The sequence below is a fragment of the Festucalex cinctus genome, chromosome 7 (genome assembly GCF_051991245.1).
Source record: "Festucalex cinctus isolate MCC-2025b chromosome 7, RoL_Fcin_1.0, whole genome shotgun sequence".
Taxonomy (NCBI): domain Eukaryota; kingdom Metazoa; phylum Chordata; class Actinopteri; order Syngnathiformes; family Syngnathidae; genus Festucalex; species Festucalex cinctus.
In genome coordinates, this window is record NC_135417.1 from 3,594,677 (window position 1) to 3,610,313 (window position 15,637).

Genomic DNA, 15,637 nt, shown 5'->3' on the forward strand with positions numbered 1-15,637 from the left:
GATAGTGTCATTATTATCCTTTGCTTATTTTATTTGCTTCCTCAGGCAACGTTAATGTCTTTCTTTTGTGTTTTTGGGTGTACAAAGGCAATAATAGCGACTGAAAGGATTGATTTTACAATGTTTTGGGGGTGTATTTATGTATATAACCAGTGGTAGCTATTTACCTTTTCCTCCAACAAGATCTTTCGAACATCAATTATCCCTCTGTGTCTCGTTCCAAAGTGAGTGGCAGGTGACCGAGAGTCCAACAATGGAATTGGTGTCCAACACGTAATAATCAAATGAGTTTGATGTGTAGGAAAGATGGAAATGAGCTCCTGCGTTTGTTACAAATAACAGTTTGATAAGCACAGAAGGTCATGTCTATGCATATGATGGTTTCGACATGCTGCCATTTGTAGAAATGTTAAAGGAGATTTGTATCTATTTTGCAATGACCTATTTATCCACGTATTCTACATTAGTGATCATTAGACGATGAAAATTTCAAAGTAGATTGTTTGGAATTCAAACCAGGAAATTATGGCTCTTAAGCAAGGTTATAATAGCGTTGGCATAGTCATTATAGGTAGTGTTCATTTTATTTTATTTTATTTGTTTTTAATTTAGCTGATTAATTGGTTTTCAGAATGTTTTTTTTTAAAGCTATTAGTTTGTTTTTTTCAAAAATGCTTCATTTTAGTTAGGTTTTTGTTGTAGTATTTTTATTTTTTTTTACATTGTGTATTTCTTATCTACAAGTAGTTCTGCTCGATTATGAAGAAAATAAATCACAATTAATGGTAATAATTGAAATCACAATTAGGACAATCTTTTTTTTTTTTTTGGCACAAAACAAGAAAAGGGTTTAAACGTAAAAAATATTAAGACAAATCAATTTAATTGAAACACTATAATTATGCAGGATTTGGACCAAACTACATTTTTATTAAATAATAAAATAAAAATGTATACATACATACATACATTTAAACAACTCAAAATTATTATAATTAATAATCTTTTATTATTGTTTACGATTATGCCAATTTTTTTTTATTGTGGCGTTTAATTGAAATTGAAATATGATTAATTGCACAGCCCTACCTACAATTTATAATTTAAAAACAAAAGACAAAAAAAAACATCACAGTAAGTATTGTGTAGTTAAAAACAATGCAAGTTGGGAGCGTGCTGCACTCTCGAAACAAAAACCGCACAAGTGCAGTGTGAAAAGGCCTCTACTGTGGCAAATGGAAGGGTATGGTTGCTTTGTACAATACGAGCAGTACAATTAATTAAATATTAGTAACATAATTCATTTTTAACAGTCCAAATACTACTACAATATTATACACCAGGGATCTTCAAAGGGTAAGTAGGTTTATTTTGTTACGTCTCTTGACAGATAAGAATGTTAAAATGGTGCCAGATTGAGACAGTAAAGAATGAATTCACTTCACATTATTTCTTATGGAAATTAAGTTTTGAAATGACAACATTTGCAGTGTGGACAAATTGTGTTTGACTTTGAAGCCTCCACTGACTCTGCAACTTGAGACTGTCCTATTATTTCTAATGTGACAATGTGGCGTCACAACATAATCAGACTGCATTATAATTATACATTCAACTATGTCTTAGGGCGTATCAGTCATTTCTCACGCACAAGCATGTGTGTGCGTGACTTGACCCACATAGAGTGTACTTGGGTCGTGAGTCTGGATGGCATAAAACTGAGTCAGATTTGACAAGCTCTTGCCCACTGAACAATGTGCTACACCCAGGCCGTTTGGCATGATCACAACAACATACCTGGACAGCATGATAATGATAGGATTTTTTTATTTATTTATTTTTTTTAATGCTGCAAGTTTGCAGCATTTAATATTCAACATTTCAGTTAGAAGTTGTGGAAAAGTTTAAGTCACATCATATGCAGAAAAGGTGGTGGACAAGTTAGAGCAGCTTTGCATTATTTCACAAATAAGCAAATGCATGATCGTATACTGTAATAAAGACCATGTTTATTTCTATTCCCATGGAGAGTAATTTGTGTGGATAGCCAGGCGAACTAGTTGGTGTGAACTTTGCATGTTCTCTCCATGCCTGCGTTGGTTTTCTCCGGTTTCCTCCCACATTCAAAAAGCGTGCATGGTAGCTTAATTGCAGACTCTTAATTGTTCGAAGGTGTGAATAAAGGTTTTGATCATTGTCTGTCTGTCTGTGCCCTGCGACTGACTAGCAACAAGTTGGATTATGGAATCATAAAGTTAAAGGAAGAGCTCCCCAAAGGTGTGAAACAGGTTGCAGTTAGTGACATAAAGATGATGAATGTGTTGGGTTTGTGCTTGGAGACGTTGAGTTGAAAACACCTTGCTATGATTTTTGACAATAAATGTTAATTATGGCTAATTACCACAAAAGCAAAAAACAAAACAAAAAAAACAGCACAATATGACATTGCCAGTCTGGTTTTAAATGTAGCCTTTCTGAAAAACATGGAACATCTTAATTACAAATCTAACGTTGTTGACAGTGTTACCTTTGTAAACAAATGCAGGACATCTGGAAAGTTTGCACAGTGCTTCACTTTTTCCAAATTTTGATTGCCTTATTCCAAAATGGATTATATTCATTGTTCCTCTCAAAAAGCTCCACACAATGCCCTACATTGACAATATGTCATGACTAGAGTCATGCAAGGGTCATGCAAGGGTTTTGCTTACTGTCATGACTCGGGTCATGTAAGGGTTATGTTCACTGTCATGATGAGGCTCATGCAAGGGTTATGTTTGGGTCATGACCGTGAGGTCAAGTGTCTGTTTTGAACTGATGTAACCAGCGTCTAGTTTCAACTGGTAAGACGCTATGTGATGTCAGAAGCTATGTGATGTCAGGAATCATTCATCTCTTTATCTGGTCAACAGCCAATCAGATAATACCATGTCAGTCCTGTTAGCCACAGCCTATTAGATCGATTTGCTGTCTATATAAGTCTCTCTGCGAAGTGTGTGTTTTTGTCGGATTATTTCCTCTGTTCCTCTGTGGAACCCTTGTAGTTTCTCGCCTAGTCAAGTTTGTTCCGCGCCTCTCGATGTGAATAAATCGTTAAAATCTTATTTGTGTCTGCGTTTTTGGGATCCAACCTCAGAACATAACAATATGCAGCAAGTTTTGTTTGTTTTGGATTCTTTTTCAAATTTATTTAAAAAAAAAATTACAGTGGTCTACATCTGCCGATATTGGAATTTGGAGCAATTGACTCAAGGATAACATGCAGAAAAAAGTATTTCTTTTTTTTTTTTTCCTCACTAGTTTTTGTGTTGACTTTCTTGCTGTACTTCCACACAAACAACCATGAGCATTTTTTTGTGTCATCAAAACTCTAGCAATGGCTTAATTGCACACCACATCATACAGCAGAGTTGTCTGCTTTTCGAGTTGAAGTGTCAACATCATTTCTCATCTAACAATGATTCCACCCCCCTTTTATTGGGACGTCCCTCAGGATTCACTTGCTCGCCTATTCCCGATCAATCCCACCCGCCTATCCGTTCTACGCTTTACCAACCATGTGATCCGCTCCAAAATAAACTCGAAAAAACTCGAGGCATATGTGTGCATGATGGCGAGCTTGCACTCGCATCAGGAAGACGTGTTCCACAACGGGGGGAATGCGGAGGGAGTGACGGAACCCAAAAGTCTGAACTGTTTGTGTTCACCCGCAGGAGAGGAGGAGTATCTGTGGTCAGCGGTGCTTGTGATGGATGTGACACAATGTAAAACCATGTCATACTGTACATGTCTTTATTGGGTGTTTATGAGAGTGTCTCTCTCTGGCTCATATCAAAACGATCCAACAATTTCAGAATTTTTATTTCATCTAAACTGTTGTCACACTGAGACCTGCAGTTTGCTCTTGTCTCTAAGTCAGGACACACTTTTATACAAGTTAAACATACAAAATAAAATGTATTGTTCAAAAACCTGAATTCAAGTGAGTCATACAGTCACAAATATGCAAATAAGACGGTTAATTATTTAGTGGCTGTTTTTCTGTCTGGAGCAATTAGTCTTCTCCAAAAGTATTGGAACAAGAAGGTCAATTCCTTTGCTTTTGTTGGGTTTCAGATCAAAAGATGACTGACACCAAAGATCAGAATTTCAGTTTTTATTTCTTTGTATTTACATCCAGGTATTAAACAACTCAGGACAGGCAGTTGAGCAAAAGTATTGGAACATGTGACTGATGGGTGTTGCCTTTTAGATTGATGGCTTAAACATGAATCATTGCTTGATTTTAGCTTTTTGTTTCACTTGTGAAAACTGCATTTGAAGTTCAGCAAACATGAAGACCAGAGAGCTTCTAAACTCAATCATTTTGGAAGCTGAGATTTTGAATCTTCCACTAAATTGTCTTGCTCGGTTAAATTGGTCTCGGTGCAAGTTGAAGCTTCTCCAGCTAATTTAGCTTAGCATCGGCTTTGTGTTTCACTTGTGAAAACTGCTTTTGCTGTTAGGCAAACACGAAGACCAGAGAGCATTTAAAAGCAAACATTTTGGAAGCTGAGATTCTGATTCTTCCACTAAATTGTCTTGCCCGGTTAAATTTGTCTCAATGCAAGTTGAAGCTTTCCCAGCTAATATAGCTTAGCTTAGCTTAGCATAGGCTTTGTTTCACTTGTGAAAACTGCTTTTGCTGTTAGGCAAACATGAAGACCAGAGAGCTGTCTATGGGACAAAAGCAAACAATTTGGAAGCTGAAATTTTGAATCTTCCACCCGGTTAAATTTGGCTCCATACAAGTTGAAGCTTCTCCAGATAATTTAGCTTAGCATAGCTTGCTGCCTGTGGAGAAAATGGTTTTACGAACACATTGCTAAGTAGAGATCGAGTGTGAGTGTAAAGTAACGTCAGGTGCATACAGTAAAGTATCTAATTGTGTTTTGTTTTTTTGTTTTGTGTGTGTGTGTGTCTCTTCTTATCCCAGAAGAAGCATCAGCCTCTACAATGGGTGTTAAGAAAAGAATGTCAGAGGAATGTGCAAGTTAGGTGAATTCCAAGCAGTACAACCTCACCACTTATCAAAGTTAAGGCAAGTTAGCATTTTTTATACTTGCATGGAATGGATTTCTAATCCAAACAAATGAGAGGTTGACATGCTTCTTGCAACAGATAGTGTTGAAGTTTGAATGCATTGATTGTGCTTTTGTTTTCTTTGCATACATGCATTTGGTAACTGACATTATAACACTACTTTGGTTAATGAGTCTTCTAAGCCACAGTCATTAAATAACAATGTGCGTGTCTTAAAAAAACAAAACAAGGTTCAAATAAAATCACATGAACAGGGTTGGCAGTGTGTGCATCAGGAAGTATTAAAAGCACAACAAACTGACTGAAGGTTAGCTAGTTCATGAATCTGACACTGTAACAATTCCATCATATATTGTCACATATTTATTAGAACTCAAGGCTTTGGAGGCTGTTTACTTATTTACACCTTTTGTTGTATTTTCCTTTTGGATGTTTAATTACTTATTGCCATGAAATAAGTGCACTCGAGGGCAGAACATTCAATTCAAGGACGCATCTGTTGAGGAAGGACGCATCTGTACTTGCTCCTGCACTCGCTCGTGAATCTAACTACTTGTTGATTTTTTGCATTGGGATTTTTAACTACATTGTTGCAGAATGCCTGGCGGAAAAAGAGCTGACGAGATTGAGGAGATAAAATCTTCTAAATGACTGGGACTAGCCACAATCTACACACGGACATTCAAGATGAACTGAGCGAGCAGTGTCTGGGATAGTATGGGATGGATAACGATAAAAATTAATGACTATTCTAAATAATGTATATGATTGATGCGTTATAGTAATGGGTCGATGGGGACGGGTCTCGAATAAGCTTCGGCTTCTACCCGTCAGCCCTTCTTTCGGATGTCAATGTTGCAAATGATGTGATGTGATTGATGTAAACTGTAATGTGTCCGAAAGGAAAAAATGAATAAACTAAACTAAACATTCAGAACACTAAGCGGGAAAATAAGTTAAATTCTTGGAAGTGATAATTTTGTAATTTTATTTTTGTTACTTTGCCCTTTAAGCACGTTGTAGCGTTTAGAAAAGTGCCATATAAATTTGATGTATTATAAAACATAGATTTTTTTTTAACTGTTTTACAATTTCTGAACAAAAACATTAAGCATTTTCTATTTCTGTATAAAAATTTGACCAAAAACTGCCTCTATTTTTAATAACAAAAAAATTAATTAAAAAAAACGTTGAAAATTCATTAAGATTTATCAATGTAATTATATAAGATTCATCATTATTACAAAGTATTTGTATCAATGATGCTGGTCCTGTATTGTTATCAAATCGATATCACTTCTTGCTTTATCACACACCATGATTAAAAGAATAAAAAGTTAATAATGGCTCTCGATGTTAAACTGAAATTTCTTGATGTAGGCCCCATTTGCACAATTTGATATCCAACAAGGATTTCATTGAACAGTTTTTTTTCTGAAGATTTTAATCAATCACAAAAAGTGCACACTTGGTGCTTTAAATGCATCTAAATAATGAGACAAGAAAATGAGGTAAGTTGACAACTTTTTGCTAAGATATTAAATTGCACAACACTCCATTTTTAACTTTGATGGTCGTATGTGATTTACTTATCATGGGGCAATTAAGATCTTCATCCGATTGAGGAAGTTGCTTCCGAAATGAAACTTAGCCCACCACCAATGAAGCATTGGCTATGTTGTTGGGATTTTACGACAGGTTACAGTGCTCCACGTGCAGCCGGGAGTACACTGAGAGGGACAGCTTAGCCACAGCTCCTCCATATTTAATTGATATGTTAAATTATTCTGGCTCTGTGCCGTGTTGTGCCACCGTGAATTGGGCCGTGGAGTTCAGTGTGTGTATATGGGGACGAAGAAGGGAGCGTCGGTCGGCAGGATAGGGCCCGGGTTTGCCACGAACACCGGAGGCCTCTGGGAAAGCAGAGCCATAGCAACTGAATGAATTAATCAACAGGGCCCAAGAGCTCCGTTTAACACAACCAACAAGCGAGCGCAGATACGCGGCGTGACAGCTGGTGGTTACATATTCATCATCACTGCTAACCTGGTGATGCAGGTTTGCCTTGAACCGCCTTTACTATGACAAAACGCAGCGTACCCAAATTCTGTTAGCACTCACATTGCCGTAGGAAAAGCTTGTGTGTGTGTAGACAGTTTAGGTTAGTTCTACTAGTTACTGAATGTAAATCACTTTTAATGATAAATGACTAAGAAAGTGTGGGGCTATATGACCATTTATTTGAACATGAAGAAAAAGTCCACTTGTCCATGTGTCCATGGTGGCGTCATGGATTAACCAGTGAGAAGCGGTAGTCTGCAGTGCCCCCTACAGGAGGTTAAAGCAAAAACGAGGGATCTTGTTCAGCAGTTTTAGTCATAAATTTACAAATAAATCTGTTTCTAAATTGAATTAAACTATGAAGCATTGGCATTTTAGGGGTAGAAAAGCAACTTTTTTTTGTTTTTTTTTACCTGGCTGTTATGTTGGTTCATTTTAAATGCATTTCAGCTGTCATGATGCTACGCTGACTGGAAGTATTCTGCCTTGAAGCAAAATGTAGTCACGTTAGGGAAACATGAGAACTACCGTCATTGAGTTGCCCTGTTGCTAAATCTCAGCCAGCTTGGAGTGCAACAAATTAGACAAAAAGAAAAATCACACTTGATTTTCTTCCTTGTTTTTAATTGTACAATAAAAATCACATTTTGTACAAATTTCATTTGTGTCCTGTAAGATCAGCACTTTTCACTCTTTCAAGCTGTATGATGGCTTTGAATTGAACAAAAATTCAACACTTTTGTTGTAGTGAAAAGGACAAGAAAAGTTTTTATGACTTCTTCCTATCCTTTTGAACATCATAATGAGAACATTGTTTTGTCATTTATTTTCTTTTATATATTATGGAATCCAATGCCCCTTTTGATTTTTTTTTCTAATCAACATTTTCAGTACAAACAAGAAAAAAAAAAAACTTGCTGCTCACGAAAAATGCAATTCCGGCATTTTGCGTTGCCTGAAGTCAACTGAATTGTCCTCGAGCGCCGCACTTGAAACAAAACGGCACACGGATGTCGGCGCGAGTGCTGAAAACGTCTTACATAAAAATAAAGTTCGCGTGCCTTGTAGAGGTGGGCGGCAAAGCTGGAGAGGGTTTGGTCCTGGTCCGATGTGTTGAGATAGCGAGGTGTGGGGTTCAGAAGTCGCCGAGCTGGTGCTTAAGATCGGGTGTATTTACCCCAGATGTGAAGCATGAAGACAGAAGCGATGAAGAGCAGACTCATCACCAACACTGGCACTGGGCCGCTGGCACAAGAAACACGCAGACATTAGATATAGTAGAGCCCATAGAGGAACACCCAATACAACCTTTGTCTTATAGTAAAATGGATGGTCAGGACGATTAAAAAAAATAAAATAAAAAATTAGTGGTTCTGTGTTTAAATATAGTTCCATCTGATATGCACTACTTACACCAACACGGCTGTGAACAGAGAGAATCTAGTTTTTTTTTAAGTGACTATTTCCTGCTAAGAGAGCCAACCTGATTGCAATCGTAGTATGTACCGTACTTCCATCCGCAACTATTTGTCAAGTTCACCTTGCCTCACCTCTGCAATTCTATATGAGAACCGAGTGCAAGAGCGTCAGACGGGGTGTGCCGTGAGGCTTCACTTTTACGATGAGACATTTTGGATGAGTCATATAAAAGAATCTAAGAGGAAGCTCATTTTACAGAATCTTAATTTTCGAGAAGGATAGCGGGAGGGGTATCGATCAAAAAGTCAAATATCTGCTTTTTTTAGGAGGAGGAGGAGGAGGAGGGTTGGGGGGGATTCAGGCCATATTGCCTGACTCAACATTACAAATTTAAACCAGCATCACAAGTCAAAATTAGGGGTGGGAACCTATTGATACCTCACAATATGATACGATATGCGATACACGGCTCACGATAGGACGATACCGCGATTATTGATATATAGGTCAGGTAATAAATCCACGATAAAACTAATCAAGACATAAACGTATGTTTTTTCAATGAGAAAATAGTTTCTTTTTGTACCATCACTAAAACAATATTAAAACTGGTGTCTTCACAGCGAGTACTTTGTTATTTTATTTTTTTTAACAAATACAATTATCTTAACAGAGACCATGTTCTGTCAACTAATTTGTCTCTTAAAGACTACTGTCATGCAACATGTGAGTCAGTTACATAGTCAATTGTTTCATATAAACTTACACCATTTTTTGTGTAACATTGCAAAAGTAAATAAATACAATTACTTAAATCCAATTCAATCAATATTAATATTCCTCAGAAATTGTGTGCTTCAAAAAAAAGAATCAAAACATAAAATGTTTTAAAGCTTTAAAATTGAAGACATAATACACATTTTTCATATAGACATATGCAAAAGTGACAGATAAATGTCTCATCATGAGTCTTCTTTGCCTGAAGACTTCCGTCCAATTCCCCGCCAGTCATTAACAGTGGAGCTGTTATAGTGGCTGTATATTAACAACAAATATCACAATACTTGCATAGGAGTATCGATAAGCATAACAATTTATCGCGATATCAATATAACGTCACACTCCTAGTCAACATACAGCGATACCTCCAAAGTCCAGCGCTTCAAATGGACTTTGGACTTGGGCCAACACAAGGCCTCATTTTGAGTTATCGGTACTCACGATGGCATAAATGCTCTCACACAACAAAGATGATTGGCAGGCATTGTCATACATTTAAATTCACATTCACATTAATGCATTTTACGTATTCACTATGTGTAAAGTGATTTTGAAATTGGAACAACTTGGTAGTTAACCAGCATCACAGACCGCATTGTGTTCACCTTTGAAGTTCTGTCTGTACATTTTAGGAGCGGCCCATAATTAAATTGTAATAGTATTGTATAGCAAGAAGATACCTGACTGGATCACACATCCCCTGCCAAGCTAATGACAACCGCAAAGTGTCAGCTCTCAAAGTGCATGTTGGCGACCATGCAAACAAATGTGTTCACTGCAAACTTTTAAATGGTTTCTCATTAGGTTTCAAGTGCGCCGGAGAGTCTTCGAGCCGGGCTGGCTCATTTTATTGATGAGCCGGCTGACACCAGGAGGGGCTCTCAGCTCTGAAGGAGGGGACTGGGTGGGGGATGCATCGCCATGCCAACCGCCTCCTCCATTCCTCTACCCCCCCACCCCGCCCCTGTCAGAAGGCTGTAATTGAGTTGACCTTTCAGAGTAGATCCTTTAATGAAGCTCGGCGAGCGGCGTCTAGCGCGGGAACAAACGCGCACTCGATATATACAGCGGCGTACGAGGAGTGTGCCCTCCTTCGACGCCACAGACACACACTCGATAAGCAGCGCGGCGCTATCGATCAACCGTCGCCGCCGCATGCGACCAGGAGATGGGATGCTTTTTTTTTTTTCTTTCTTTTTTTTTTTAAATAATGCGGAGGGGGCTTGGCGCAGGAAAGAAAGTTAGCAGACTTTTCTGCCTAATTTCCAACCCAAGTGTTGCATAAAATATTGCAGATGATTATGTTGGATGCATGTGGTTGCAGCTTTTACGACAATATACTTACACTTTGAGACCTGGCGAGTCCTCAGTATAAAAACGCCACATTCCCCCAGTGCCGGCCGATCCAGCGGTCCTGCCACCACTACGGGTGCCACTGCTGGTTGCTTTCCTGTGGAACACACAAATGCATGTGTATGAACACTACTTCGGTACAGTAGTTGTGCTCGTTCATTTACATATCCTGGCGGAATTTGTGACGTATTGCCATGTTTTTGTTTTTGGAGGCTATAACTGAACAGGGAACAAAATTGTTGGCACATTTTGAACAAAGCACTGCAAGTTTATGAATGGTCGCACCCGAGCAAGCAAGGATTTATGGTGCCAGTCTGAGCTCTAATTTTAATATTTACAACTCATCCAAGTTGCATCCGAGTACAAGTCACAGGACCAGCAAAATTATTTTAAAAAATAAAATAAAAAAGTGGCTTATAGTTTTAAAAAAAAAAAAAAAAAAAAAAAAAAGGTAATTTTCAGAGAATAAAGCTGTAGTATTTCTAATAAATGAAAATTTAGTCGAAAGAATAAGACAACACTAAACATAATGATAATTTTAAAAGAACTAAGTCTCAAAATTAACATGAAATAGGGCAAATTTATGAGAATTCAGTAGCAATTAAGAAAAATTTCCATCTACCAAAAACGTAATCTTTTTGAAAGACAAACATTTTGCACAACTTAAGATGTGACCACTGAACAGAATGAGGTTGACAGAAAGATTATAGATGAAAAAAAAAGTCAAAATTATACAATAAAGTTGTATTATTACTAAAAGTCGTAATTTTGCAAGAATAATTATTTTTTTTTCCGGTGGTAAGTGATTTTTTATTTTTATTTTTTTTAAATTGTGGTATTCTGAAATGCCTTATTGTTTCATTTGAATAACTCTACAAGAATAAAGTTGTAATCTATTAACTATCAAAAAGCCATTAATATGAAGAAATTTTGAAAAATATTACACTTGCACTAAGAGTTATATTATATTGTACAGAGAAGTCTTTTTATTTTATTTTTTTTAATTTTGACAGTAAGCTGTTACATTCATCAAAGTAACAGGGATAAACTGTCTCCTAAAAAAAAACCTCATAGTACCACTTTTCTCTCAGAACAATACACCTTGGTTGGTTGTCAATTTTTTTCCGATTTATAGCAGCATGTTACAAATTACATCATGTAATTCGATTGACTCCTGTCTCAACTTTTGGGTGTCCTTAAAACAACTTTGTAAAACAGCCTGATTTAATAAAATGAGAAACAAAGTCACGCCTGTTAGTCTGATTAGAGTAAGTCCTCGGTGCAACATGTGATGGAAATTATGAAATTATTCATGAAGATCCTGATGGCTGATAATGAATTAGGAGTGACCTAAATGCGCAAAGTGAAATTATCTGGTGTTTTAATCTACTGGAAAACGGATAAAGATACACTGAGGTGGTTTAAAAGACGTCAGTCTCCATTATGTATTTGACCACTTATGCAGTTGCTGGGGTCAATCAGGTTTTTGTAGAAGGTGTCTGTGTATGAGATGACTACAGTAATGTTGAATTCGTGATCAGATTTAAAAAATAAATAAATAAATCAAAACAAAACAAAAAAAACTTTTAAGTGTCACTTAATAGGTTTTGACTATAGATTCCAACTTTGTTTATTTTCACCATTTCACAACCACCCACCTGTTTAGAGGTTTTCTTCAACATTAACCGATGATGTTCTAATTTACGTGCGTACTTTCCAACTCTTATTAAGTCGAACTTAATGTGATCTTATGTGTTTTACCTTTGTCTGACTGTGGAGCCAACTGCACGGGGGGCCACAGTCTTGCTGGGTGAACGGCTAGACGCCCCAACATTGGTTGCACTTACTGCTGGTCCAGGCTGAGAGAAAGACAGTTACATCAATCAACATTTACATTGCAAATAACGACTCTCGTTGCAAGAAAATAAAATAAGGTACTCGAAGCAGGACACAACATTGCTATCAACTCATCGAATTACTAAACTTACTTTATATCTACTTACATAAATAGCGTCTTACACGTGTATCATCATATGTATTTCATTATTTAAGCTTAATGTTAATAGAAGTGATCGGTTGTCGGTGAGCAAGCCACGTCCACAAATGTTGAGCTAAGGCTAGCAGGCATGCTAACAGATAACAAAACACGGGTATGTTTTTAATTGCACCGGTTACTTTCAGTGGGACAACTGTAAGTGCATGCTGTATTGTCTTACCATGTTGTTTTATTTGTGTTGGTGCGAGCTGAGTCCACGAGCTTCTCTTTCAATGGCGATGTCCACTGCCAAAGAACGATCAGTTCTGAATGGAGTGGTCCAAACTTGAGAAGGGACCCGCAACGCTGACGCTTGTCTAAAAAAGACACGATTGCAAAATCCTTAGGACCCGTCAAGGTTCCGTAAAGATGCCTGTCGTTTAGATAACGTTCGACATAAAAACGAAAAATCACGTAACATAACACACAAGTTTGTGTACGTGTTTGTAGAGTATTATAGAATGTAAAATTGTTTTATTCGTTATTGTGCGTTTTATAATATTATTAAGCATGTTTTATACATAGGCTGAATAAAAACTTTCCCCGCTTGTGGGTGACGTGTCTTCTCCGTGGCGAATGATTGTCAATGAGGAAACTAGCGCCATTTTGGCTCAAGCAGGAAGTTCGGCTTGCTGTATCTCGTGTATGAATTCAGAGCCACTATGGCGGCAACGCGCTTGTGTTTCATGACAGATTCTGACAAGTAGTAGCCTGAGGAGCATACTCACAGGTCTCCAAACTTGGAGAAGATAACAGAAGGTAAACGCTCTAATATGTAATATTGAATATATACATTTGACGGGCATGTTGTTGCAGAACTCGCTTTTAAAAACATCATGCATTTATATTATACGTAAAGTTTAGTTTTGGCATTTAGCAATGCAGGTAGGCTGTACACTGTTATTGATGACATTTGGGTTTTCATTTACATTAAAGTATAGGTGTGATTGTAATTGTTTTGGAGATATTTATCCCTAACACTGTTCATTCATTGTTCATCAGTTTAGTTGTGGTATACAATGGAAATGTGACAGTGAAGTTTGTTTACTGCTCAGCCTGTTTGACACATTTAATATGGAGTATCTTAGAACACAGACGTAATGTATAAACCATAGGGTTGTCGATATGATAGCTCGGATTACATTTTACTTTTGATGATATACAATGAAAATAATCAACCAATGTATGCTAAAGGCTTTGTATTTTCTTCATGTAAAGTGCCTGTCTGTGTCTGAAGCGATTTAAGATAGTAATTGCTACTTTTCTGTATTTATGTATGTATGTCCAGGATGGTGCGGGTGGTGTTTCTGCATCCGGACCTCGGTATAGGTGGAGCGGAGCGTCTGGTTGTCGATGCTGCCGTTGCCCTTAAATCCAAGGGATGTAATGTCCAGATCTTGACCGCCCACTATGACCCGACCCACTGTTTCTCTGAGACCCTTGACCCAGACCTACCTGTGGTAAGCAAGCATTGAGTAAATTGTGTATAAAGCATTTGTATTTAGTTGTACAATCATGATTTCTTCCTCCTCTGCTTCCAACAGGTCTGCGTGGGTGACTGGCTGCCGACCAGCATTTTTGGTTACCTCCATGCTGTGTGTGCTTATGTGAGGATGATCTATGTGGCTATCTATTTGGTTTTCCTCAGCGGGCTGGAGTATGATGTCATTTTCTGTGATCAGGTGAGTGACATTTCCATTTGTTGGCATTTGATATTCATCTTAAGAGGCAGTATAGATGTTTTTTGTTCATTAAAATGCTAGTTCATTAGTAAATCACCCGCACAGTCACCTTTGGAACCTTATTTCACCCTTATTCACATGAGCACTATATTGTAATTTTTATGTGAAGGGGGCTTGTGTTTCTTGAGCTCCATATAGGGTTGCAAGTAAGTTATGTTTATTTTTAAATCCCACCCCAGGTGTCAGTATGTATTCCAGTGTTGAGGCTATCCCGTCACAGAAAGAAGGTTTTATTCTACTGTCACTTCCCGGATCAGCTGCTGACTCAAAGGAAATCAGTCCTCAAAAAGATTTACCGTGCTCCCATTGACTTCCTGGAGGAGCGTACCACTGGCATGGCTGATATGGTAAGTCACACACTCAGTCTTGTCCCTCTTTTGTGTTAAAATTTGCTTCTGTTAAAAGAATACATATATATATATATATATATATATATATATATATACATACATACATACAAATAGGAGTGACTGCAAAGTGCTAAACTTAATAATGGAACAATACAAATGTAACAAATACAGTTTTAACTGTAGATACTTTTAGGGAAATACTGTTGTTTGTATGGTAAAATGTTATTTATTTCTAAATGCAGTCCACAGCTGATCAAATAGCATTGCTTTGATGGTATTGTCATTGCCATTAATAATAATTCAGTACTGCATATTTTTTTTATAATGGTATCTTTAAAAAAAAAAAAAAAATCAAGTTATTATGTTGTTGAATAATCTTGAATGTTTTAGTTTTGTAATATCAAAATCATACTGAATATTACTGTTTATTTTATATTTACTTATGCGACAACAATCTTGAAATGAAGGGGAAAAAAAGATTGAAGACACCAATCTCATGGTGATGTTGGAAAGTAAACTTCTGTTCATAACCAAAGAATCAGCAGTGCTCCCCCTAAGGCAATTATGAATCTTGTGGCTACATTTTTGGTTAATTTAATCATTACCTAATGAGTTATGACGTCTGGGCAAGTCACAAGGCACCATATTAATTTCATAATTTATTTATCGACCTGAGCGTGATACCAAAAATTACATAAAATAAGATGTAGCCTACCTCTTAAAATTATTTTCATGTTATTTGAGGTTACAATAAATAAACTAGCAGGTACAGTATTACTAAAATAGGTGATAAGTACCAGTAAAGTAGTAAATTG

The 15,637-nt window shown here is 37.1% G+C and overlaps 2 protein-coding genes across 9 annotated transcripts in view; one reads left to right on the plus strand and one right to left on the minus strand.

The window, feature by feature from the left end:
* alg2 (ALG2 alpha-1,3/1,6-mannosyltransferase) overlaps nucleotides 1-15,637 on the plus strand; it is a 69,464-nt gene that overhangs the window by 51,002 nt on the left and 2,825 nt on the right. For 5 of the 8 annotated variants that reach the window (XM_077525848.1, XM_077525844.1, XM_077525843.1 and 2 more), the window contains 4 exons: nucleotides 4,976-5,080; nucleotides 14,019-14,190; nucleotides 14,275-14,412; nucleotides 14,652-14,819. In XM_077525848.1, coding sequence (XP_077381974.1) covers nucleotides 5,025-5,080; nucleotides 14,019-14,190; nucleotides 14,275-14,412; nucleotides 14,652-14,819 — 534 coding nt within the window. In that variant the 5' untranslated portion in view covers nucleotides 4,976-5,024. Of the gene's footprint in view, nucleotides 1-4,975; nucleotides 5,081-8,224; nucleotides 12,630-13,334; nucleotides 13,490-14,018; nucleotides 14,191-14,274; nucleotides 14,413-14,651; nucleotides 14,820-15,637 lie in introns of those variants that run through there. The other 3 variants (XM_077525851.1, XM_077525850.1, XM_077525849.1) reach the window with 3 other exon arrangements.
* sec61b (SEC61 translocon subunit beta) lies at nucleotides 7,747-13,075 on the minus strand. Its single transcript, XM_077525855.1, has 4 exons — nucleotides 12,912-13,075; nucleotides 12,457-12,554; nucleotides 10,688-10,792; nucleotides 7,747-8,388 (listed from the first exon to the last, which is right to left on the minus strand). Exons 1-4 carry the CDS (start codon nucleotides 12,912-12,914, stop codon nucleotides 8,301-8,303), a joined length of 294 nt encoding a protein of 97 aa, XP_077381981.1. The 5' UTR covers nucleotides 12,915-13,075; the 3' UTR covers nucleotides 7,747-8,300.

Bases quoted from the DNA above. Each gene is read 5' to 3' on its own strand.
- sec61b (XM_077525855.1), bottom strand. The intron at 10,793-12,456 runs GTAAAACACATA...TGTGTTCCACAG, and splicing joins GGCTCCACAGTCAGACAAAG to GAAAGCAACCAGCAGTGGCA. The intron at 8,389-10,687 runs GTAAGTATATTG...TTCTTGTGCCAG, and splicing joins GACTCGCCAGGTCTCAAAGT to CGGCCCAGTGCCAGTGTTGG.